General features: G+C 43.2%; 1 protein-coding gene across 1 annotated transcript; it reads right to left on the bottom strand.

Annotated features, from left to right (window-relative positions):
• Window positions 1-5396: 5396 nt before the first annotated feature.
• Window positions 5397-16011, bottom strand: KCNJ2 (potassium inwardly rectifying channel subfamily J member 2). Its single transcript, XM_055336905.1, has 2 exons — window positions 15857-16011; window positions 5397-10676 (listed from the first exon to the last, which is right to left on the bottom strand). Exon 2 carries the CDS (start codon window positions 10455-10457, stop codon window positions 9174-9176), a length of 1284 nt encoding a protein of 427 aa, XP_055192880.1. The 5' UTR covers window positions 10458-10676; window positions 15857-16011; the 3' UTR covers window positions 5397-9173.
• Between the last annotated feature and the right edge of the window lie 10606 nt (window positions 16012-26617).

The raw sequence follows: 26617 nt of genomic DNA, 5'->3' as shown, positions 1-26617 counted from the left end.
TCACACACAATTTCATGCAAATCACGAGCAGGAAATAGCAGCCTAAACACTTTTCAAATCATGCCAGCAGGTAGGTTCAGGATGGCCTTGTTTCCAGAACAGGAGAGAAGGGAGAAGAAAGAGGTAACTTTTTCTTCCAGCACTTTTAATCCATCAGCCCATCAGAAGGGCTCGAGAACAGGGGCTGCCTCTGTAGTTCTGACCCTTTCTCCTGGGTGAATATTGCAATAGGACTAGAGTTAAGGTGCTGTGTCTCCCTTCTCCACCTCTTCATTGTGAAAGGAGCTGTTTATTGCAAGTAGCAACAGGATAAAAAAGTTTTAAAAAGAAGAAGAAGAAGAAGAAGAAGAAGAAGAAGAAGAAGAAGAAGAAGAAGAAGAAGAAGAAGAAGAAGAAGAATTTTGTTAGCTAGCTTCTTCCCTAATTGCTTTTTTGGCATTCTCCTGTCCACTTCTTTTTATTAACCTACAAAATGATCATAAACCGATAGAATGTTTTAGACCAGCAAATGCCTCAAGGCAGAGCAATTTTAGCAGGCCCTGGTGAGTCCAGGTGGCCTAATAGGAACAAACACACACTAGAACCGGACCCTCTTTTAAAAGACTTCGCATTCAGCTGCCGGGTACGAGCTGGGAAAAGGTAGAAATTCAGAAGAAAGCCTCATTCCCCTTATCTTGGCAAATTTGGGCTCGCTTCAATTAAACCTTCAATGAAGACTCTGGTTTGAATAGTTCAAATGTCTCGAAATAGAAGGGAGGAGCAAGCTGTAGACTGAGGCCAAAGTACATACTGTATTTATAATCGAACACAGCTTTTTAAATAATTACATCCTTGTGCACTTTTTATTTTTGGTTCTTGAATAAGTCACTCAGATGAAATTAAAGAGTATGCAGGAGAAGGTGCTTCGGTGCTTCTTTCAGTTTCTATGGCAACCCTGGGGTATCTAATTCAGCTGCCTCATTGACTGAATGTGCCCAAGTGATGCAGGCTGCAACTTTTGGCTGATACTGGAAAAGGCAGGGAGGAGTGTTGTTAATCTTTTGGCCACCAAAGAGCTTATGAAAGGCCCGAAGAAAATCTCTGAATTGTTGATTTGACTTTCCCTCGTTTTTGTATGAATGGCTGCCATCTGAGACTGCATTTTGCCAAGAGTATTTTGTCAGGGATATGTACACACTTGCCTCTGAAATTTCACTATTGGTAAATAATCTGCTGTTATGGGTCTGTGTCTGAATACCTAATGCAGCTATTTATATATTTTAAAAGAAACTCTTACATACTATTTAGTGGAATACTCTGTGGGATCAAAGAAAAAGTGGCTTACCTAGGACTTTAGATGTAGAAGCACATCAGCAAAAATTTGAAAAACAAAAGCCAAATAAAACTACACAGTGTGAGAACTGGTTCATTCCTTTGTTAACCAGGAGTGAACCAGGACACTTGCCCAAGGGATGTTCTTCTGCCCATGTGTCAGGCCTGGGAGGGTGCTAAGGTAGATGATTCCACAGACCTAATCTCAGCAGAGACTGGGGTCAGGGTGGTCATTCAGCACGAAGTGAAAGAACAGCATCCTTGGCAGCAAAGTTTTTACAAAACCAACTTACGCAATTAGCAATAAGGTGTTGTAAAAGTATTTGAATCTATGGCAACAACCCTGAAAAAATTAGTGGAGTGAAGATTCCTGCATGTGGAGGGCAAGCACTGTATCTTTGTGTAGCACCTAGTGCATCATCAGCACTACATAACTGGCAGCTATTGTTTTATACATACATTTCTTTTATCTAAAGCTCAGCTATTGGGCAGCCCCAGTGGCTCAGCGATTTAGTGCCGCTTCGGCCCAAGGTGTGATCCTGGAGACCTGGGATCGAGTTCCACGTCGGGCTCCCGGCATGGAGCCTGCTTCTCCCTCCTCCTGTGTCTCTGCCTCTCTCTCTCTCTCTCTCTCTCTCTCTCTGTGTGTATGTGTGTGTGTGTCTCATGAATAAATAAATAAAATCCTTAAAAAAAATCAGCTATTTGTCTCAGTTGCAAGGCAAAATGAATATACATTTGTACTGCTCATTTCCTAAACCATCATCTAATGAAGACAAAGTCCCTATAGAAAACTCTGAATAACCAGCACCGTATAATAATTCCCCCATAAATATTTGGTCAAGTTGAATAGGATTTTTTAGAAGCCAAACCCCTTAACAGCTTCAACCTCTCAGAAATTCGGGGGGTGAGGGGGGAGTCTGAAAATGAGTACAGTCACCATAAAATCCCTCCATTCAAGCCAGACTTTTGTGTCTCATCTGTACCTTTCCCGATTTGCTTGGCATTCTGATATTAGTCATATAGTCCTTAGAATGGATTCTTTATTTCCTGGGCACAGCAGATGGGAAGCAAAGATCTAAATGATGCTAGGGGACTGTGGCAATGGACGAAACAGCAGCTGATGACCTAATGGGTAAAATTCATAAGCACGTCCCACCAGGCAGAGGGACACCTATTAGCTTGTGTGACACAAGGAAACATTAAATAACACATACCACTTTTTTTAAATAAGCAGGGAATTGTGTAATATTTTAGAGAACCATTGCTCCCAAACAATGGATGCCCTGGAGGCAACAACTTTCAGTTATTTAGAAAAAAACCACTTAGATGTAATTATTCATCATTATTATTCTTATTAGTTAATAACACTCCTGTGCTGAATTTTAAACTCCTCCCCTTCCACGTTCTTCTTAAACCGTCTCTCTCCTTTCTTTCCCCAACACTCCTCTTGCTTCCAAACCAGGGGACTGACTCATCCCGGCTCGCCCAGAACGTTCCCAGTTTTAGCACTGTGAGCCCTGCATCGGGGGAAACCCCTCTGTCCCGGCCAAACCAGGACAGTTGGTCACCCTACTCCAGAAGCAGGCACTGTGAGAGTATTATTGCACTGGTGCTTTGCACATATTACCTTGTACTCATGCAATTTTTAAAGTCGTGTTCACAATCCTTCTATAGTGGCTCAAATCATCAGGTTCCCTAGAGTCCTTGACCTGAACTCTTTTGAAAATTTAAAAAAAAAAAAAAAAGGGCTCTGGCTTCTTGAAATATGCTGATCATGGACTTGGTTCTTCACTTAACGTGGGTAGAGTTAGCCTTCATTTATTTAGGTATTTGTTTATGAAATTTGGGAAGGAAAACTGATGGACTTAATCTGTTCTGCCAGTTATAAGATGGAAACTTCGAGTGGGAAATTTGTTTTTGATTCTTCGCAGGTGTGATCTGGGCTGCCGCTTCAGAAGGCCAGTATCTGGAGGTTTTGTCCCACTGTGACTGAAAAGAAGCCTAAGCAGGACTCTGAGATCCCACCTCTACTTTTTCTTTTTGCATATATATTTAATAACTTTCTTTTTTTTTAAGTAGAGGAGAGGCCCATATAGCATTCAACTCACTGCCTGGAGGTACAATTATATATTTTGCTCAGTAGGACCAATCCCCAAGGAGATCCTGTTACACCTTTGGCTCCCTACAGTGGGAAGAGAGCCGAAGTGTATGACGTGGTAGGGGGCCTGTGACCTGGTTAGTAAAGGAGCTTTGTGGTTGCACCTGGAGACAGGACTAAGCAATTCTCAGCTAATTGAAATTAATCTGAAGTTTGAAATTTACCCAAATCCCACAATCAGTGCTTAAATTTGTCCAGTCTACCTTTTGTGAGTTGTTCCCTCTCTTTAAGAACTGGATGAGAAATGGAGGAGCAGGTTTTGAAGGAGGTGGAAATCCTGGCCTGATGTGTCCCGTGTGAAGAAGAAGAATGCATTTTCATCATGGAGGAAAATAAAAACTAAGAAGCCATGGGGTAAATGATGGGCTTTTACCAAGAATGCTTCTAAATGGAAAGCAGAGTATTGATAAAAAGCACAGCCCAGGGGTGCCTGGGTGGCTCAGTTGGTTAACCTTCTGCCTTTGGTTCCTGCACTTTGGTTCCTGGGATTGAGCCCCACATCAGGCTTCCTGCTTAGCAAGGAGTCTGTTTCTCCTTCTCCATCTGCCACTCCTGCTGCTTGTGCTCTCTCTCTCTCTCTCTCTCTCTCAAATAAATAAATAAAATCTTTAAAAAAAAAATCACAACCCAGTGCTAACTGGCCTCATTTTAAATCTCAGTTCTAATCCCTGCTTGCTGTGTGTGCTTGCACAAGGCACTCAACCTCTCTGGTCCTGGTTCCCCATTTCTTAACTGAGGAGAATAGCAGTGTCTACTCCACTGAGTTGCTGTTAAGATTAAATTACTTAATTCATACGAGGAATCCAGAGCCATGCTGGAAACACAACAAGTGCCACAGGAGTTTTGTTAAAGAAAATGCGTTAAGATGCAACCCATATTTCAGAATGCAGATTTTCTCAGTATTTCCAATCATGAAAAAAGTGAAGTTATTCCAAATCTGCTAGAAGTGGCATTTTCTCTGAGATTGCATATCCCTAGTAACTCTGCTTCCTGAAACTATAGTTTAGTGGATTAAACTAAGTGTAGAGGCAGATAGATGCATTTGAATTTGAATACCACGTCTGTGGTTCATTAGCTTTAAACCTGGCTTGTTTCTTCTATAACAGATGGCCCCAACTGGCCCATCACCTATAGTTATAAGTAAAATTGTTTGTTTTTTTTAAAAGGTTTTGTTTATTTATTCATGAGAGACACACAGAGAGAGGCAGAGACATGGGCAGAGGGAGAAGTAGGTTCCCCATGGGGAACCTGATGTGGGACTCGATCCCAGGACCCCGGGATCACGACCTGAGCCAAAGGCAGGCGCTCAACCACTGAGCCACCCAGGTGCCCCGTTATAAGTAAAGTTTTGTTGAAACACAGCCACACCATTTGTTTTCATATTATCAGTGATTGCTTTTGCACTACAAGGGCACAGTTGAGACAGACTCTCTGTTCTGCAGAGCCAAACATATTTACCATCTGACCCTCCACTTTTACCAACTCCCGACTCACAGTACAAGGAGAATAATATCCTAATCGGGTGGGGGTGGGTGGGTTGAGATAACATATCAGGCGGGACCCTACACATAGATTGGGCTCCATAAAGGATGACTATTATCATTAAACAGAGACTCAAAATCTAAAGCTTATCATATGTTTTTTATGATCAGTTTTGTTTGCTTGCTTGTTTTCTACCCTCCGTCTACCTACGCCACTCCATCCAAAAACAAAATATGAGCTTGACTTCCTCTAACTTGGATTAAGCTAATCTGCCACCACACCACACCTCCCTGTTCAGGCAATTTCTATGGCTTTATTCATCCCAACTCTCAGCACTTAGGTCCTGTTGTTTGGGAGCATTTGCTTTGCATCTCAGCGATGCTACAGTAACCATACAGGAAGCCCGCAGATTCTTGCACCAATTTGTCTTCAGTTTTTAATTTTTTATTTAGAAATAATAAAATAAGACATAATATATAAAAATATGTACAATCCATGGTTTGTGCAGTACAATAGGAAGACTTTTAGATACAAAAAGACGGCAAACGGGAAAATAATGACTATCACGATTGTCAAAGGCCGGGATTGTTCAACTCGCCAGAGCCCAGAGCTGAAACCCAACGTAACTAGAAAAGAGATTCTAGTCAGGAGTGGGGAGGTGACTATGCAACACTTTTATTTTTCACCTTAACATTATTAGACAGAGTGAAGGAGAGCTCACTCTGCTCCTCAGAACAAGCTTTTTGCCTTTACTGAGTGGCTTATTATAAAACATGAGCTGACATTTGTCATTTGCAAAGGTAACATGATTTGGGGGATAGAGCTCATCAAATAGACAATATAGGGAAGAAAGGAAGTGAAGAGAAGATATAATGCATTAATAGTTTTTTTTCTTTTTTAAAAAAAAAAAAGGTAAAACAGACTTTCTCCAGGAATTTGGAAATGGCTACAGTGCTATATTGACATCCTTACAATGTCTGATTCAAGTATACTCTTAGAGGGATAGAAAACTATTCCATTCTCAATAGTCAAAATAGAATTCACTTTGTCTATCTTTTATTTAAAAATAGGATAACCAGGAATCTATGCCTCCTCCCAAAAATATAATGCCCATCCAGATACGAGCAAAAATTCTTTAAAAGGGAGTAATTCTTAAGTAAATTCAACGGGGGTTTGCTTGCAATAGAGAAGCAACACATAGCTGGGGACAGACCCCAGATATTCACGGCGAGTCTCCTCGGACTTCATTCTAACGACGTATGTGCACTAATTAAGGAGACCCAGTCAATAAGGACAAATGTTTTGAAGGTAAAATGCAACAAAAAATGTTGTGCATTACCTGTGTCTTGGCTCTTGACAAAAAAAAAATAAAAAATAAAAAAAAATTGCCATTTAAAGCTTGTAATTGTTAAAATACTAACTAGAAAGAGCTTTCAAATGAACAGTCCATGCTGAAATAAATAACAGAACATAGCAATACGAACCTTATAAGGCTGGTAAATATTTGCTAAAACCATGCTAACCGGTAGCATAGAGGTACTAGCTCTCTGAAATTGCTGCACTGAAATTATACTTTCTATGGCAATTTTTTTTCCTTTACAGACTTCTATTTACATTTGGCTTTAAATATGAAAATATCTGATAAACTTTATAAAATGTACACTTTAAAAACATAGCTTCTGCAAAATTTTCTTGGAAAAAAAAACAGAAACAAAAACAAACCTGTGCACCAGAAATTTTAGATTTTTTTTCTGTTTTTCAGAAACAAGTTGAAATATTTCCCTCCCTCATTCTTGCCCCCAGACCCACCCCCTTTCAAATATCTCAAGTCTTTTTAAGTGGCAGCACTGTGTGTTTGGGAGGAGCCCTCTCAGTGGTCACCCCATGCTCCACTGCATCTTCATTTAATTTACATATCACTGAATACTCTTTGGTTTGATTATTTTCCTTTGCAAAATATCGAAATAGCAGCAGCTGAAGCCCTCAGTAACCTCTCACCCTCAACAGCCAACTTGTTCTCTCTTCTGTCAATTCTTTTGTCCTATCAATCCCAATTCCTCCAACTCTCAAAACAACTTCCCAAACCTGCCTTTAAATTTGGATTTAAAATAGCATCCGCTTGCTTGACATCTCTGTCTTGGTTTCAATGAGAAGAACACCAGTTTTCAAACCCATCGACTCTGAAGGCTGAGAACAGCAGAAACTGTAATATTATTGCAGGCACGGCATTCAGAGATGGCTGTTCAAGAACCAGAGACCATCACACACATCAATTTACGAAATACAGGATTCCAGAACAAGCTGTTTTTTAATGGCATACAGGGTTATAATACCATAAGAGAGTTGATTTTGAGACTCCAATTAAAAAAGAAAAGTCAGCAACCCCCAGAATTCACACATAAGGAACTTTAAACCAAAAAAAGAGCTCCATTATTGAGTTAGAGCAGGGTAAAAAAAAAAAAAAAAAAAAAAAAAAAAGTTTCAGTCAAGTCAGGCAGCCAGGCAGGAGAGACTTCTGGAAAACAATGTGTCCTTAGTAACCTGCCTAGGGCTCTATAGGCGAGAAGGATCAGCTCAGATCCAATCCCAAATGTGCATACATAAAGGAGAAATAATCCTTTTAGATCATTATCTCTTCTACTTGTGGCTGTTATATCTTGTATGGCTCTGGTTGACCCCAGAATACTGCGACATTTTCATTCCTACCCTCTACCATTAAAAATAAATAAATAACTTTCCTCTCCCTCCCGAATACTTGAGCTGACGTGCTATATCAAAGTGGCCGGTCCACGCAGTCGGTCCACACCTCACCAGCTCCCCCTTGGGCATCTGCAGCCTCCCAGACACTATAGGACTCACTCCAGACACGCTGATCGGAAGAACCAGCCTAGAGGCCAGGCGTGGCATCTTCTCAAAGGCGAAGTCGGCCTGGAAATGTCCTGACAGTTGGGCCAATGAATTCAGCTGCAAGGGTTTAAACTTATCTATTTCATGTTGGATGGCTCAGCTTTTGGGGATGCCAACTAACTCCAACCTAGGTCTTATCTTATGGAATAAACCCTGGAAGGCGCCCAAAGGGGAGAGCCAGAAAAATCTAAGAGCCCGTCACCATCTCTCACCTTATGCGTCGGCCTGGCCAGCCCAACCTCACAGGAAAGAAAAGATATTTGATTGTGTGTGTGTGAATTTTCCTTCCCCTTTCTTCTTCCTCCCATCATACACTAGTTGCATGAAAGAGCAAAACTGAAAAAGCACGACACTTACTAGACTCTGCAGAGGATGTTCTATTTTCTGAATAAGGTGAGAAAAGGAGAGGGCAGTTCAAGGTCTTGCTGAGGTTCAAAGTTATTGTTTCTTGATTTCAAGGCAGCCGTGGGGCTTTCTATCCTTTTTAGTATAAGCTCCACTGTGCAAAAATGTGCATTATCTTTGGTATTTATTTTAGGTAGTCTAACTTAAAATTTGAGATAACCCATTAACATCATGGAAGAAAAAAAAAAAAAAGAAAACCCAGAGGCTACCATTTGGCTAGTGTTACATAATGCCCTTATGTAACCAAAGAGAGAGAGAGAGAGAAAGAGAGAGAGAGAGAGAGAGAGAGAGAGAGAGAGAGAAAATCAATTCTAGCAAACAAATTACTGGCCTCAAAAAATCAGGCTCTCGTTTTGGCAGCTTAATAGCCAAATACTTGCCACTTTGAAGCACATATCATGAGCTTTCAACAAAGTTCAACACTGACTTTTAAATTACACGAAAGAAGAACTACACGGCAACAAAAATACAATTTGTGTTCATGTAGTTAGCAGCTTTTCAAAAAAAAATTAAGGCAGAGTCTTGCCTTTGTTATGCCATTAAAAACATTCTTGTTCCCTAAGGAGAAGCATTCTGGATTCGTCAAATACCCAACCGAGGCTGGCCTGCGAGTTCAAGTTTTGTAAAACACACAAAACGAAACAGAAAAACCCCATAACTTATTCTACCACATGTATGTGCCATCGGGTCATGGGGTGGGGGAGGGGGGAGAGGAGGCGTGTTGAGTGCTCTAAGGTTAAATCTCCGAGCTTACAGTCCTTTCTTCGACGCCACCGTCCTCGCCTCGGTCCCTTGTGGCCACGTGCCTTGACCCACCTCTTCACCAGTACCGTCGTCTGAATAACTGCTTGGGGCCTTTGACCAACAGACTGTTAGTTGAAAGTCAATATTCCAGAGGAGGAAGCAGTCAGATCTCCGACTCTCGCCTTAAGGGCCTGGGCTCTAGAGGTACGCTTGCCTGGTTGTGAAGGTCTAGGTCAGGGGGCGTGTCCGTACTCGTGCTTTCTGGAACTCCATTTTCACTGTCATCTTCCTCTTTGCTTGTGAGGGCAACTTCGTTTTCGTAGCAAAAGGAATTAGCATTTGAGAGGATGTATTTCTTTTCGGCTAAGTCTCTGGCACTACAGAGGGGCGTGTTGGGCACTTCGTAGGTCTTGTGGAACCTTGAGTAGTCCACTTTGTAGTAGTGCTTCTCCTCGAAGAGGACAGGCTCGTAGCGGTGGCCCCAGAGGATCTCATTCGCCAGATAGGAGCTACGGCACTGGGTGGTCATGGCCGTGGCCTCCACCATGCCCTCCAGTATGACAACAATCTCAAAGTCTGCATTGTCGATGTCCTGTTTACTCAAGTCATATAAAGGACTGTCTTCATCTATCTCGTGGACTATGGTGATGGGGGACACCAGAAATATCCGGTCAATCCCGCTGTCGAACCCAACGTTGATATCTATTTGATCCAGGGGGATGTACTCCCCCTCGGAAGTGATTCGGGATTTGAGCAGCTGGGCTCTCACGTGGGCCTCCACCAAGTGGCTCTTCCGAAGGTTGCCCACCCGCCACATCAAACACAGCTTGCCATCTCTCATGGCGATCACAGCGTTGTGACTGAAGACCAGAGTCTCGTTCCTCTTCTTTGGCTTGGCCATCTTCGCCATGACCGCGCCGATGATGAAGGCATCGATGATGCAGCCCACGATGGACTGGAAGACCACCATGAACACGGCAACCGGGCATTCGTCGGTGACACAGCGGAAGCCGTAGCCTATGGTCGTCTGGGTCTCGATGGAGAAGAGGAAGGCCGCCGTGAAGCTGTTGACCTCGGACACGCAAGCCTTGCTCTCTTTAGATGCATCCAGATCGCCATGGAGCAGAGCTATCAACCAAAACACACAGCCAAAGAACAGCCAGGAGAGCACGAACGCCAGGCAGAAGATGACCAGCATCCACCGCCAGCGAATGTCCACGCATGTGGTAAAGATGTCTGCGAGGTACCGCTGTCCCTTCTCCCCCACGTTGATGAACTGGACGTTGCAGTGGCCGTCTTTCTTCACAAAGCGGCTCCTGCACTGCTGTCGGGTGTGGACCTTACTCTTCCCGTTCCCAAAGCCATTGGCAACCGCCATGGTGGCCAACTTCATCCCGTCCTCTTCGGAAGAGACGATGCTGTAGCGGTTGGTCCGCACACTGCCCATCGCTCCTGCTGTGGACGCCAGTGCTTCTGCTTTGGAAAACAGTCTGAGTTTTTGCAAGACCCTTTGGAGAAACAGTTTTGAATGCTCGGTGAGGACACACACGCCAAAGAAGAAGGAGAGACGGCGGGCCTCCAGGAGCCTGGGGGTTCTACCAAGGTCTGTCTCCGGACATGCAGAGCCACCTCAGTAACTCAGCTGACATCCAGGGGAGGACATGACCTGGAAACAACGAGACAAGACGTTATTCATCCGAAAAGAAGGCATCGGCAAGGGGTTGGGGTTCTGCTCTCTAGGGGGGCATTTCCTAGCGGACGTACACCCTGCGCTGAATTAGAAGGTGCTCTTAACTGCTCTGTCCCCTGAACTGTATCTTTTATTGTACTTAAAAGCATCAAGTCATCGAACGTGGAAGAGTTTGGGACAGTCTTTCAATCAAAATGTCAGGTTCTTTTCCCCCTGTTTGTTTTTGTTTTTGTTTTCCAGCAATCCAGGCGATTCTATTTTCCAGAGAAACCCCTCTTATCCTCTCTCGTGCCTACTCTGCTGGCTAGGGCCCCAGGTCGTCAAGCAGAAGGGAGACTGGCTGAGCAAGGCCAAGGTTTGTCACGAGGCTTTGGGAACTCAGACACGTCCAGAGGGACCGTTCGTATAAACGCAGAATATTAATATTAACTGAGCTGCAGGTGCATTGGGGGAGAATAGAGCGGAGCCCTCGAGGACACGGTGGAAATCAGAAGGCACAGACTATTTTGTTTAAATGATTAAACAATCATTTTTTTTTAATCATTAAAACAACAACAACAACAACTGAGCAGACAGCCCTTAGAGTGATCTGAAATCGGTCCCAATTTCTGGAGACTGTTTGGGCTTGCTCCATCACTTCGCACGGCGCTAGCAGCCACTTTGCAGAAATGCCCGATAACATCTCTGTTACTGCAAGTGATTCCGACTCGAAGGCGTGGGTTTGCTCTGGGGGATAAAGAGCGAGTCTGTTGCCTAGCAATGAGTCCTGAAATTCTCCGGAGATGGGACTGCCATGTGTAATGACAAGGCTGGGAAGTAAGCACCTTTGTGCCAAAGGACCAGGTCTTTAGCGAATTGAGATAAGGCAGGAACTCATTTCATGTGGGTCCAATTCCGTGTTTTCCCAAACAGGGACAACTTGGTAGGAGTGGATCACGATTGTCAGTCGGCTCACTTTCACTTCCAGTGCTGCTGTTTGCTCTAGGTTCCCATGGAGAAGGCACTCACCTTTACCTAACGTGAACCAATAATCGTTTTCAGTCTTCTCCTCTAGCCTCATCCTAACCCAGATAAAAACGATCTATCACCTTGAACTTCCCATCTTCACTCCCAAGAAATTATTTTTTTTTCCTTGACTAACAAAAGTGTCTAAGATAAAGTCCAAAGTGTCTCCTCTATCAAATAGAAATGAACAAAATGAACCCCGGCATAGAACTGAAAACCCAGAAGTGACTCTCCACTTGTCAAACAACCCAATCGATCTCCTGTAGGAAAGGAAGGTGGGGCGGGGGGGGGGGGCAATGGAAAACAGATGGGAAGGAGCAGAAAGTCACTGAAGCCCTGATTATGAGGACGCCACTTTTTCTTTCTCCACCCCCCCCAACCGCATAGAGATTAAGTAGTTAACAGAACCAATTTCAGCCGAGCCACCTGCCAACAAATAAAGCGAGTCATTTATCTTGTTTTTGCGCACCCCCCCCCTTTCAAGAGAGGCAAGGTGCATTGTCTTTGAAAATGCCTTGTTACAGTCTTTTCACTTCTCTCTCCTTATCCAAGTTATTATGCAAGAATGTGCCCCAACACATTTTTCCTGAGATTAGTCATCTGTGAAAATTGCAATGTGTGTTACATTTTGGCAGCTTTTGACACGTAAATGATGCCCGATTTGAAAGTGCCTTTGAATTACTTTATAAAAAGAAGTTACTGTGCCTTCCTAGTCTTCCACCTGCTTCAATGTTTTGTCTGCTTCCCTATGAAGTTTGTTCTTGGACAAAAGAAATAAGACTCCTATTCCTCAGGGTTCTAGATCCTGGACATGGAAAGAATTTTTTCAACAGTGATTTCAGATTACTGGGCTCATATTGATATTGCCAAGGATTTCTACGCAAAACCAGAGAGAGATAACAATACAACATCAGATGCAGGTGTACTTTCCAAAAAAAGGGGGAGAAGAGGAGGCCTCATTTAAATAGTGCTTGAATCCTTGAGGTCTGGATGACTTCAGAATCGTATATTATAAGCTGACACCAAGAAATTCCCTTTTCATGATTCAAAACAATCCTTCCATCTGAGTTACCATTAGGGACCATGAGTAGACAGTTTCAAATTTCTTCTGACTTATTTCTGCACTCTTTCCAGATTAAAGCATAACAACCATATGAAATCTAAAGACTGAATTACGACCCTCCAAAAATCTTGACCCTAGGACATTAGTTCGAATTCCACAAAACACACGATACCAGCTTCCTACCAATAGCTTTCTGCATTTGGAACTTTGAAAGTAGCCTGTATTGAACGACTATTATTGTCTTATTTCCACTGTTAATGACAGAATTTGTTCCACATGCGCAGCATCATTTACAAATTTTACCATTCTGCCTGGAAAGGGGGGAAAAAAGATTTTTCTGGCAAAATGGAAGCTTTTGTCACTTCAAATAGATATGCTCCAAAACAGATTTATGTGTGTATATGTGTGCACACACGGTATGTGTATTTTAGAGTTTTGGGGAGCTGATTACATTGCAAAAATCTGGAACCTGCCACAGTTTGCTCGGGTGATTGTCTCAACATTTCATTATGAAGAAGGCCCTCCTTACTGACCTGCCCACATGCCCAAGTGGCTTTAGGCAAGCAGAAAACTTCCTTGCCTGCTTTTCTCTCACTAAAAAACACCGATTCGTGAGCATCTGGGAAAAAACTTCCATTAGGAATAGGGCTTTCGTGCAACTTTATTTTAGGCATATATTCGAAATAATTTTTTCAGAGACATCTGATGAAGAATGATGAGAACACGAAGTGATCTGACTCCTTGATGGGTGCAGTTCAGGAGAATCCATATTTGATTTGAGGAACAATGTGTAAATTCCCCTCTCAGCCAAAATATTTAAGGGCCTGATGTCAATTTAATAGATACAAATAATCATTTTACCCGGGCTCTCACCAATGAGGTAGAAAGTATTTCTGGGAAATTGAGAGGCTACATGTGGTGCTGTTCATGTTAAGACTATTTATAGGCTGAGCCAAAATTAAGCATAAGCAATGGAAAAAAATAGTTCAGCCATTTCAATCTTAGGTAGATGTTAAAGAGAGAGAGTGCTATAGATAAAATTCAAGGTCAAGGAGATAACACGTATAAATGAGTGGAAAGAAGTCATTTTTACCGTATAGGAAATATTCCCAACTTGGAGTATAAAAAAACTAGAAAAATATCATTATGACGAATAGATGAGAATAAATGTGCCTCATAATATGGTCATGGTGTGCAGTGAATAAGAAAGTTTCTAACTAAGGATAGCAAATGAGGATAGTAAAAGAAAGTGTGCTGGGCTGACAGAGAGGTCTGCTAATGAGTGTTCAGGGCAGTTATTCCCCAGCTGACGCCATATAGACCAGCCTGAGTATGCTCTGGGCACATGTTGCTATGTGAGCACAACTGCTAGCAAAGCAACCTCTTAGAAGCTCAGTAAACAGAAGGGAGGGGGGAGGGGAAGGAAGGGAAGGGGCAGAGGGATCCACATTTATCTATTTGAGCACTCTAGCATTTATACTCAACAGTGCATGTAGCATCACTCAGCAGTGGCAAATGCTGAGAAATATACTTATTTGGTGATTTAAAAAAAAAAAAAAGCCTGCAAAGGTCTATCTGTTCAGGTAATAATGTGGCCAATCTTCCATGCCACTGAAAAGTCATACAAGGACTCGCCAGCTACCCAGAGATTCTACAACTGGGGCTTCTGAAGAGAGTAGAAATACTGTATGTTCTTTTTAAAAAAGAAAAAGAAAAAAGAGGCCCAATTCACAAGAGTTTAGTACTGATATACCTACGGGATACGGATAACGTTAAAGAAAGTGCCATCAAAACAGGAGGGAGAGGGCTTAAAAGCAAAGTTAAATGACCTTGACCCCAACTTTGACCCCTCCCACCATCCCTGCAGTAACGTCCTCTTTACTCCTGAGCCTTGAGATTTTTCCAGCTACTGGCAAATATAAATAAAGCACTTGGGGGGTGGGGGTGGGAGTGAGTTGGTAAAAGCTTAACAAGTGTACAGGTAAGATACAGCAGATCTAGGGCAGTGGTTAGTGAGAGGAGATCTAACAGCCTATCGATCACTAATGGGAAAAGAAAGCAAGGGGGAAAAGGCACTATGCATTCTTTGCATACCCAAAACACGTTTTCAATGCCTTGTTTCCTAACAGGTAAATTCTGAGTTTATGAAAATCCCCAGGATTCACAGCCGTATCCTAGCTACCATCCCACTGGGTAGGCTCATCCAGACACAGACACCAAACTGCCCATTTCCTATCTCGATTTTTTTTTTTTTTGCTATTGTCATGACGAGTCTATGTTATGATGCAATCTTTGCAGAATCAAGTCTCTTTGACCTCTGTGCTTTCCTGAAACCACGCTGTCTTCAACTTAGGCATCAATACGATCATCACTAAGAATAATACGTTGCTCGGGAGAGAGTGACATAGGATGTGAAAGTTTTGCGGTCTTCGGGCTCAAATCCAGCTCGGGCTCGCGCTCTCTTTCCCCAGCAAAGCAACTTTGAGACGCTCGCTCCGTTTGGAACTCGAGACGCTACACTTGAAGCAATGACAAAAGGGGGAAAAAGAAAAAAAAAAAAAAAAAAAGAAGAAGACGCCAAGGATCAAGACTAGTGCTGAGTCCCAAGTCTGCCAAAGGTTTGAGACCAATGCTCTTTTCTAAGAGCACTCCCCAACCCCCGCCTTTTCTTTTTTTTTTTCTTTTTTTTTCTTTTTTTTTTTTTTTTTTTGGTCTTCCTTAGAGAGAGCGAGAATCGAACACAGGCTCCCTCGCCCCTGGTCTCCAAACTCCGTATCTCGCTGCAGCTGGTGGTGCACTGGAAGTTATGAGCACAAACAGATGCTGCAGAGAAAATCTGTTTCTATTGCTCAACTGTTCCAAGCATGTCTCAGTATTTTTAGCTCCGGGGATGTTCTTGGTGCGCGCACAAACTCTATAGGCATGATCTGGGACTCCGCGGCGTGGGTAGGCGCTCCAGCGGCGTGACAGCTGGGCACCCCTGGAGCAGCGGGGCAGGGGAGGGGTGCGGCCCGCGGCCCGAGTCCACTCCCCGGGACACACAGGCAGCGGGAGACAAGGAGGGAAGAAAACACACAGCGGCCCTTACCTGTTGCTGGCGCAGGAGCATGGGGACATGAAGTGGAAGTGGGGGGGCACAGAGGCATGTGAGATCCGGCAGTTTGTGAAAGCGAGGGAGCCAAAGCAAACCAGGATCCCCAAGACCCAGCTTGCCGGCGCCGGGGAAGGCTGCGCGCTGGCCAGGGCCAGGGCTCCAGTGCGCTCTGCAATATCCTGGGCTCTTTTTGAGATACCGGCCCGCCTGGCCCCGCCCCCCGGCCCCTGTCGGCCAATCGCAGCGCGCCTGGCCGCCCGGCCGGCCCCGGGACTCGCGGCGGGGAGGGGACCGCGCTACACCCGCGGCCCGCGGCGCTGCCAGCGAGGAGAACCTGCAGCCGCTGGCTGCCTCCCCCTCCGCCCGCCGAGCCGGGTCGGGGAGGAGGAGGAGGAGGAGGAGGAGGAGGAGGAGGTCGCGCCCCGGCTGGGACAGCAGCAGGTGGGGAGCTCCGCGGCTGCCCCCTTTGCAGCCTGGCCTCGGTTTCAGAAAGCTTCCCCCTCCCCCGCCCTCCCCCCCAGAGCCCTACACTTCCCTCTTCCCTCTCCGCGGCGGGCGGCGGTGCTGTGCGCGCTCCTCCGGGGGCCCCCCTCGACACGTTTGCAGGCGGGGAGGCTTGCACTGCAGCCCAGGCGCGCGTCCCTCTCCCCTCGCTCGCACCCAGAGCCCCGCGCCCTCCTCCCCCCTCCCCGCAGAACCTGCGGTGCGCGGAGGAGCAGCGCGACCCCACTGCGGGGGGTGGGGGTGGGGGTGGGGGCGGGGGGAAGGGACCCACCCGGGACCCGGGAGCGGCGCGCAGCCCCGGGCTGGATGCAGACGCGCACAACTGTTGCAACCGCGGAGCCGCTTGGCGCCCTCGCCGGCTCGGGGCTGTCGGCGGAATCCCTCACGTAGCGCCCAGACTTCCCTGAAGGGTGAACGACTCGTTCCCCTTCTCGCACTGTCCGCCCTCGGGCTCTTGCTCCACCACCGCCCGGCAGCGCTCTCCTGATCTAAAACCAGAGCAATTAGAGTAATGAGTTCTCTGGAACAGCCACTCCTACAGACACTCAGCTCTGCCCTCGCATCAGCGCCTCCCAGCCCTCATTCCCAGCAACCAGGCAAGAGCATGCAGACCCTTTTCCGAAAACCCATGTCGCCTGCGTCTGGAGCCCGCAGCTTTGCGGATCGATGCGTGTGTGTCCGTGTGTGTCTGTCGTGTGCAAGTGCAGTGCGTGCATATACCTCTGAGTGCGGTGGTGTCATAACCCAGCTTCTGCTCTGAAGGGACGCAGGGTGGTTTAGGAGTCTTCCTCCACGCAGAGTTGGAGATTCCTGTGTGTGTGTGTAATGCTTATTTCCCCCCAAGCGAGCAAATGCGTCTTTTCGTGCAGTTTGTGCAAACCCCTGAAAGGCGGCCTGGAGTGGCCAAGCTGCTTAGGCCAATCTGGCTCGTATTCGGGGCGGCACAGACTGGGGTGGTGTGTGTGTGTGTGTGTGTGTGTGTGTGTGTGTGTGTGTGTAGGGGAGGTGAAACCCACAACTGAAGGAAAGGTCTGCGCGGGTACCCGCTTCCTAGCCCCATAGCCTCACATGGCCCCTAGGAGGTGCTGGTGAGATGCGCTGGGTTTTGCAGATGCGTGCTGAACCCTGCCCTAGCGAGCGCGCTGAGCGAGAGCCTGAAATTAAGTGTCGAGCAAGTTGTGCATGCGGTGAGTCCGCTCGGAGAGCCAGACGTATTGCTCTTCTGTTGCACTTGCTGAGATTATGCAGCACGCCGAGCCCTGTAGCCGTCTTGCCTTTTAAAACCCCGTATGTGGGAATAATGCCTCACACTTACAGGGGCCTGGGGAGGGAGGGGGGGTTGGGGAGGAAGTCTGTCTTCTTTAATGGTTATTAAGGAATGCATCACTTTTGGACAACTTGAGTTGACCCTGCAAGATAGATGGATGGATAGCAACCCAGGCTGTAGCCCAGACCTAAAAACGTGGAGACAGCCACGCTAATTCTACGTAGTCAAAGGAAGGAGAATGAGTAACATCTCACTCTGCCCCAGTGGGCTTCTTCTGAAATGTGTTTCTGCATGGATTTCTTCTCAGAAACAGGTGGGAGAGGTCCGTTTAATCCCTTAACACATATTGGGCCTAAATGGAAAGAGGAAATTCATCACTTTATGTTCTCTTCTTTTATGATGAATCAATCCGTGCATCTGTAGATGGCTAAGAATTTTCCAGCCCACGTGAATTCAGAGAGGCGGCGTTCTTATTTCCAGGTAACGAGCTCTTTTTGAAAATCAGTCATCCAGAAAGGGCTGCCGTTTCTCTGGAGAGGTGGATCGAAATTGTTTTATTGTAATGTTTTGCTCTAAATAAGCGGAATGCGCCATAGGCCGAAATAGTTTCATATAATAGAAGAATCTTTAAATCTTTAAAGAAAAGAAAAGTTACAAGATGATGGTTGGTCGTGTCAATTTAGTTATGGCAGGGGGCAGATAAATATATATATCCTAATCTTTCTTATCAACATCCCTCCTACCCACCATGGGCTGATATGCAGCAATGCTTATTTCTTGAAGTAGAGAGTTAGAGAAATATTGGTTATGGCAATAAGCAGCTTCTCAGCCTGGATAGAAGTTTTGCCTAAATTACTTAGCTCAATTAGGAAACATGAAGGATTAGGTTTTGCAAGTAAATGAAACTTTGTAAATGCATGACAACATTGATTAAGTCCACTGCTTCGTGTTATAAAGGGGAAAAAAAATGAAATGTGCCTTTTAATTAATAAGTGACTTTTCATTATGCCCCTATTAGGAAAATTCTAGTGTTCCAAAGCATTCAGTACTTTTGGGAGTGATGCATGATACAGATTTCTCTAGTCAGAATCTCTCTTTTTTGGCTGAATCAGTCCTTATTTAGCAAAAATCCCCATTAGTTTTGGCCACCAATGCAGTTGGGTGTTGGGATCCATCTGTGGATTAAATTTTTCCAAGGAAATGACAGTTGTGCTCTTACTGGTTCCCTCCACAGTAACCACCTATAACATTAGAGCCAAATATTAGTCACAATCTAGATCTGCAGTCAGATTATGAATGGTTGTGTGACGCAGAAGGTGATTCCTCCACCAGCAGCACAAATCTTTCCTTTGCACTTATATAAATATCTCTAGCAATTAGATATATTTTCAGACTTCCATCAACCATATAGGCCGTCCGATTTTGCAGTGATGAGAAATGAAAATCTCCTGTCATTTGCAACTGCTGGCTATTAAGAACCCCTTACTAATCTTCACAGTAATAATTAATAGCAATAAATAATAAATCAATGTCAGATGAATTTAAAGGGCAGGCAGGATGAGTCTGCAATCTGCGGCAATGAGGACCAGCCATGGGCTATGGTATTTTAAGGCGCTGAACGTAATCTTGCCAATGGGACAGCAGCCTTGGCAGTTTCACTTCCCTTACTGGTAAGATTTAATGTTCATATGAAATTTAATAAATGTATTTGTCGAGTAAATACTTTGTACCTGAACTGTTTGCTGGGTGATATGGGAGGCTTAAGAGCCCTGGGTGAAACCATTCCTTCCCTCTGAGAATTCACAATCTCTCATTGAGAAGACAAGCAATGCACAAGTGAAATCAAATGGCCAAATGACAGTATAAGGCAGCCTGTGACTGAAGTGCTAAAATCCATCATGCAAGGGAAAAAAAAAAATTCCTGGAGCGTTTCTGAGGAGTGAAACCAACTAGAATTTATGGGCAAGTTTAGAATGGAGGGTTTACTTACTATGGATGACGCATTACCGTGTAGGGATGTTGAGTTGTGTTAAGGATGCTAAGAGTGTGCCAGAAGACAGGATTGCCTCTTCATGCAGTTTATGTCCCAAAACACCTGTTAGGCTCCCAGATCTGTCTATATACATGTAATCGTGTGTATAAATTAGAAGCTGCTTCTAAGAATGCTGCACGTCTCTGCCTACACAGACACCGTTTCTTCTAGAGCAGTGGGTTTTATTGGTCATTTGTTACCACTGTAACACACAGTGCAGTGATGATGCCTTATTTTTCTGGCATACCTGGGAATGCAGCATATCGCAGAAGAGCTTTTTCTGACTAATTGGTATTTCTTTGTGGTGGGAATTATCTTCTCTAATATACTGTATGCATCCTCGAGCTCTATCCGATTGCCCCTGGAACACTCTGTGTCTCTCTCAAGTATAGCATGTTTTGTTCCTCTCGTCCTATTACAGCTATGGCTCCCTATGTTTTTTGCACCGACCAATAGTGAGCTTTTCAGAATCCACTGCCATGTCTTTTTTATCTTTATACCTCCATTGCCTTGCACACAGCCAAAGAAATACATCAGTCTGAATAAATGTCAGTAAATGCAGGGTGGAATGAAAGCAACAGGATTTTTGAGTATACTACGACTTTTGCACAGTGACTCAGTATCATTATAATAAACATGAGCTATATTTCATTTTTACCTGCAATAGAGGAGGACTGTCCGGGTAGGCTAAGAGTAATGTCTTCAGCATTAAATGACCAGAAACTAAGTTATTTAAGTCGTCTGTTTGCTTTCTCTCTCTTCTTCACCAATGACAGCCTTCACTTCTCATTTTTGCTTCTGCCAAATATATCAGGCTGTCACCATGCTCTGTCTAATTTGTTGATTCTAATCTGCACTGTACTGAGAAATTATATAACCAAGGTTGCTTTAAAATATATGTGAAGTGAAAGCAAATGTAATCTAAAGGGCTTAAGGTGGCTATATATTTTTGAAATAGTATGAGCAGATGCCAAATTTGGAGTTACCTTGCTTTTTGGCCAGTTTCCTTTTTTGGGTAAAAAAGCTTCAGGATATGGATTTCTGACATCTATTTTAGCTTCTCAGAGCATTTAAATGGTTTAGTTCTTGCATTTACTGTGCAATAAGTAGTTGAGGAAGACCTCTGGGTAAGGGAGGTAACTTTGTGGGTCTGCAAATATGCATATATTTATATGTACATGTACAACAAAATCATGCAGCCATTTATTCAGGAATCATCTAAGTACTTACTGTGTCCATTACTATGATCTTTGTTTTCCATCAAATATGTTAAAACCAACAGTAATAAGTGGGAACATTTTTTTTTCATTCATACTTCCAGAGCAGCTGAATTATTATTTAGCAAATCACTCTTCTGTCATGCTCTGGAAGACCTTACGTATTTTGTGTGGGTGAGACAATCACATTCTGAAAATGCTTTATTCATCCAGACCCCCATTACCATGGCTCTTAACACGATGATGATGATGATGACCATTTCATCTGTGTTGTCTGTGGCACATTAGCTCCCTTAGATGTAATGAGCCTAAACTAAAGTCTCCGTTCATTCTCTGTTAAAGTGGATGGCAGCTGCTTAGGTCAGGTAACCCTGCCATAAGATGCCTGCAACTTGACTTTTTCCAGAACTAACAATAACAGCAAACAACTTCAGACAACCAAAGTTAGTCACTGCTGTAGGCATTTCAGGAATATGCCACAAGATACAAAGAATATAGAAAACATTTTGAGTAATGTCAATGATACTGTCATGTTATTTTATTTTGTCATGTTACTTTTGAAAGAGAGGGTACAATTAAAATAAAAAAAAAAGGGATCCCTGGGTGGCGCAGCGGTTTGGTGCCTGCCTTTGGCCCAGGGCGCGATCCTGGAGACGCAGGATCGAATCCCACATCGGGCTCCCGGTGCATGGAGCCTGCTTCTCCCTCTGCCTATGTCTCTGCGCCTCTCTCTCTCTCTCTCTGTGACTATCATAAATAAATAAAAAAATTTAAAAAAAAAAGAAAGAGAGGGTACATACCCTCATGTCTAGGGTTTGGAATATCGGCTTTAACAATTTGTGTGTGTGGTCTTTCAAGTGTTGAGTATGTGTATGTAGGTCTTTTTTTTTTTTTATTGTCAAAGCAACTATGGAAAATGCATAAGATAAACATGAAAAAATGTAGGTGGATGTAGGAAAACACAGAAAATAAATCCATATCCCCACCATTGTGAATACTTTGGTGTATTTCTTCCCTTTTTCCTATCTTTTTGTTTCTATTTTTTTATCTTTATATATTTTTATACTTTTAGGATCAACTGTGCCATACTTTTTGATACATGAGTACTGTATCTTTTATATTTAAATATTTGTCATGCAATTAAAATTCATTTGAAGGCATATGTCTTAATGTTTATATGTATTTTTGAGCCAAGCTTTGATGAATCATCACCTATTCTGATACCTTTCTATTCATTTTTGTTTTATATTTGTATAAAGATACATTAACTCCTTTTGTAGATTGTTTATCTTCATCTCCTACTGTTTTGTTAGGTTTCCAAATGTGGAATTACTAGGTCAAAGGGTGTGATCTCCTGAAACTTTTTTTTTTTTATTGCCTTCTTTCAAGTGAAATCCTGATGCACTGAATTTCAAGGATGTTCTAAGTTATGTGACCTTGACAGTGGTGACGGCATTGCACAGTGGGGAGAGTTTGGGCTTTGGGTCAGCCTGATATGTGTTTGTGACATTGATCCAGCTAGCTGTAAAAGCCTGTTATAGGGATTAGAAATAATACAATAAAAAAAATGCTTGCTACGTAATGAACACTTAGGCACTTAGGCGGTGGAATTATTTACACTAGCTCTTGCTGCTACTAATGATGATGAGGTTAATAAATAGAATAAGTTAATTGGGGGAGTAAGATGCATTCAAGAGATATTTATATGTAATAAGCCTTTAAATAACATAGCAATCTGTTGCAGTGCCTGCTTAAGTGCGAAAATCATAAACGAAGAGGTAAGTATCTGAGGAGTTTGGGAACATTTTATAGCTGTGTCGAAGTATGGGTTGGTGTTAGAGGGAGAAAAGCGGAGTGGATTTTCCCGGTGATGGTCAGCATTTGAATACATTCATGAATAAAGGGATTTTAGGACTGAACATCAAATTTGGGCCAGATTTTAGACTCTTTAGACAAGCAGGAGGAGTGACACTCTATTCTTTAGACAGGGGGCAATCTGCAGATGAGTGAATGCAAGGCTAAAAGATGTGAGCAGGAGTGTTAGGACGCTGATGTGATTGTCATTTCTCTCTCCGTTGCCTCTGGCTGGAGTCCTCCCATGTGATCTTGGCTTCTGGATTTCTCTTCATATGATTTCCCAAATCCCAATTTTAATTTATAAGGAAATAGAGAAATTCTGTCACAGGGAAGCTCCTCATGTGAGTGGAAGCTGTTGATACAGCCTCTAAGCCTGCTCATTCCTTCCTCTGCTTTCTGCAGAGTACAACTTTTCAGGACATCTGTGCTCAGACAAATCTAGAAATCATAGAATAAGGCTGATAATTTTCACAGCCAGTGACTAATCCCCCACCCCCAAATTATTCCTACGCTGACTGTAATATATAAAATTTGGCCCAGCACTCCTCATACAAGACCTTACTTCCAAATGTTTGACTTAATTCTTAGGCTTCACTGTGAGAGACTCTCTTCCATTTTCAAAATAAATTTGGTCAGTATCAGAGGAGATGACTGATGGTTTCCTCCTTCATTGACTTGTGTTCTGCAGGTATAATAGCCTTCATTGGTCCTTGGTAAATTTATCTTTTCACATTCAAAGCCTTATGTATAAATTACAGACAAATAACTTGTGTTATAACTATGCAGAAATAAAATGCTATACCTCATTGTCACCGATAACATTAATGACTCATGATAACAGGAAAAATAGCATTAATAACATTATATGATTATTAAAAAGAAAACCCAGGTTATGTTAGTGCCCATTTTATAGGTGCTTACTTGGGTATTTTAATGTACTAATTAGTATCAAATCCAGATATTTCTTCTCCTCCACTTGGATCTGAGCTTCATCCAGTCCATTCTAAACGTTAAAGAAATTCAAAGGAATGATCGCTATAAAGAAGCATTTCAGAAAATTGTTTCTATGATTAGCAACAGAGAAACTCTGAGTTTATTTCACAGACTTAAATTCTGTCACAGTGGTCACGGTGTTGCAGCTTCTGATCTTGTCAGCAAAGAAGATCTCATTTTAAGACTTGTATTTATGCTAAATCTATCCCTTTATATGGTTGGCATAACTGAATTGCCAAATTTTAGCAGGCCAGGAACTGATGCTGTAAATAATGCCTTCTTGTCACCTCATTGTCATCTTCCTGCATGCAAACTGAAATACAAAGACCCCTTACTGTACCTGTGAAGTCAACTTGGAAAAAAAATCAACAAAGAGAGCTAGCTTTCCAACTAACTGATATTAAACCACTTATACGTGTTAACACATGCAGTAATGCTTTCCAAAAAGAAAAATCCTTGAAAACTAATGATGTATTTCCCGCTTGGGCAAAGGTTAAAACCCAAAGCTATTGTTCTTAATGCCTATTATTTTTATATAAAAATATAGTGCCTCCTTAGTACTGGATTAAGAAAGAAGGGATGTACCTAATAAATTAGTTGGCACAAAGCAAACTCAAAGTGCATAAAAGTGAAAACGCACACGCACACAGAGTTCTATCTCTTGACCTCATGGTGTCATATCTGAAAACCTCACAAGACGTTGAAGATGGTTCAAGTTTGATTTGTAGTTACTTAGTTGTGACAAAAGAGCTGTAGTCAGCTTTGAGTCTCCAATTTCTCGGCAACTTGCTTTCACGATTCTGATTTTATGGTGTTTAAGAGTTCACTCATATTTTACAATTTGCAATTTAAAACATTATCTACTCACCCATCGCACACATATTTCTGATGCATTAAAATATGAAACTTTCAAATCAGATAGTGGTGACTCTGTCAGTATTTTCCAAAAATAGAATAATCTATAAAGCTCTGAGGCTACACCGCTTTAATCTTTCTGCAAAATGCTAGCTAAGTACACATAACATAAGCAGTTCTTCCCTTGGAGCAGCACACGGTAAAAGTGTGATTTGTACGTCCTGGCAGAGATTATCTGAACATCTACTTGGTCAAAGCATCATTTAGCACAAAAGACTTTGTCACCAGTGCCGTATCCATAATGTCAAAATCCAGGCAGTATAATGGAAACGTCTGCAGGTCTCCTTAATCCTGGGCTCACAGTGAATCGGTGCTCTTCCCTAAGTGAATTAAGCACAGATATTAATTCACTCCTTTCTTTGTTCTATCTTCTTTCCTCATGCATTGCTCGCCTTGGTTCATTTTTCCTCTCCACGATCCACACGTTATTTCAAATCCTACAAGAAAAGGGGACTCAGACATAGCCAGTGATCCAGGCAGAGCACTTATAATTATATTATTAGCATTATTCAGCATTTGATTCATCTTCGGAAATGCAGTTCAGGATCTGCATGATTCCAGCTCCACAGGCTCCATTACAAAAGCACAGCCTATCAAAGCAACTTGCCGGAAAAGCATCAAGCACACTTAATATAAAACCAACCCATACCCTGCAGGCAAAATAGTCCAGTCGGCATAAAATAAAAATAAAATATAAAAACCGTTTTTGAAATTGTTTTTTTTTTTTTCCACAAGCATTTCTCTGTAAATTGACTTGAAGGCCATGACACAAAACCCAAAAATGAAAGAAAGAACAGGGGGAAAAAAGGAACCACCACCCCCCCTTCCCGCCACAGACAGGTGTCCTGTTCTTTCTCCTGTCTCCTGAACCCTCTTCGGAGTCTCCACCGCAAGGAAGGCAGCCTGCCCTGCAGCCCTGTTGCAAGCAACATAGGGACTGGAGGTCTCTCCTACAAGCCCCCCCCCCAACTCCACTGAAGACCCCCTCAGACCAAGAAGACTTTTTCTCACAGGAGAGTTTGAGAGAGTCTATGAGTTCATGCTCGAAGTGAATTTCCTAATTTCCTCTCTGGGCAAATACCAGGGTATTTATTTCTCTTACGTAATTTCCAGGGAGTCCGTTATGTGACCAGACTTCTATTCTGTTGGTCTACTGAGGGACCTTACCGTCAAACGGTCACCCTTGGTGAGAATGTACCCAAGAACTGATCTATCACTGCAAAGGAACTTAACAATTCCTGGAAGGAAAAGGGTTAAGAGCCAGTAAAAACAGCATAAACTTACACATGACCTAGTATGATTACACTTTTATTCTCTTCCTTGCAAGGAACAACAATGACAACATCCATAACTAATGCTTCTGGTCTGAAAAACCTTTTCAACAACTTTCTGGTTCGCAAGGATCTCTAGGCAGAGAGATGTACTTGCTGGTGATTTTTCTTTCAAGAGGATCTAAAAGGTTCATTACATCATGGAAAAATAATCTCAAGTATTGGGAGCAGGGAGCAGCCTTGGGTGATTGGTTTGTGATGGTCTGATTCTGGCTGACACGTTCTAGAATTAGGACTGTTTTGTCCTGATCTTAACCTAACTGTGAAGAAGATGCATGGTTTCAACAGCCAAAGGACTTGGCTTCAGAAAGAATCCTGAGCGGAGAAAAGCCACAGCAGTGGCTTAAGTTTAAAAACAAAACAAACAAACAAAAAATGGTCCTGGAGAAAAACAGGGAGCATGCATTTGTTTTCTTTCCTTTAGAGATATCTGAGATCAAATGCTCCAAAGAGTGAATGAGCTACATGCTGCAGTCATCTGGGTCCTCACAGGTGGAAGCTTCTCTACCTGAGCTTTCTATAGGGGGTCCAGGTGAGGGTGATTGAAAGTGGGCGGAACTAACCTGCACCACTCAGATCCCTAACTCAACCCCTCCCTTCCCCCATCCCAACAGGCTCCTTTCCTTTTTTCCCTTTCTC

This window comes from Nyctereutes procyonoides, unplaced genomic scaffold, assembly GCF_905146905.1.
Source record: "Nyctereutes procyonoides isolate TBG_1078 unplaced genomic scaffold, NYPRO_anot_genome, whole genome shotgun sequence".
NCBI lineage: Eukaryota > Metazoa > Chordata > Mammalia > Carnivora > Canidae > Nyctereutes > Nyctereutes procyonoides.
This window is presented reverse-complemented; position numbering and strand designations above follow the sequence as displayed.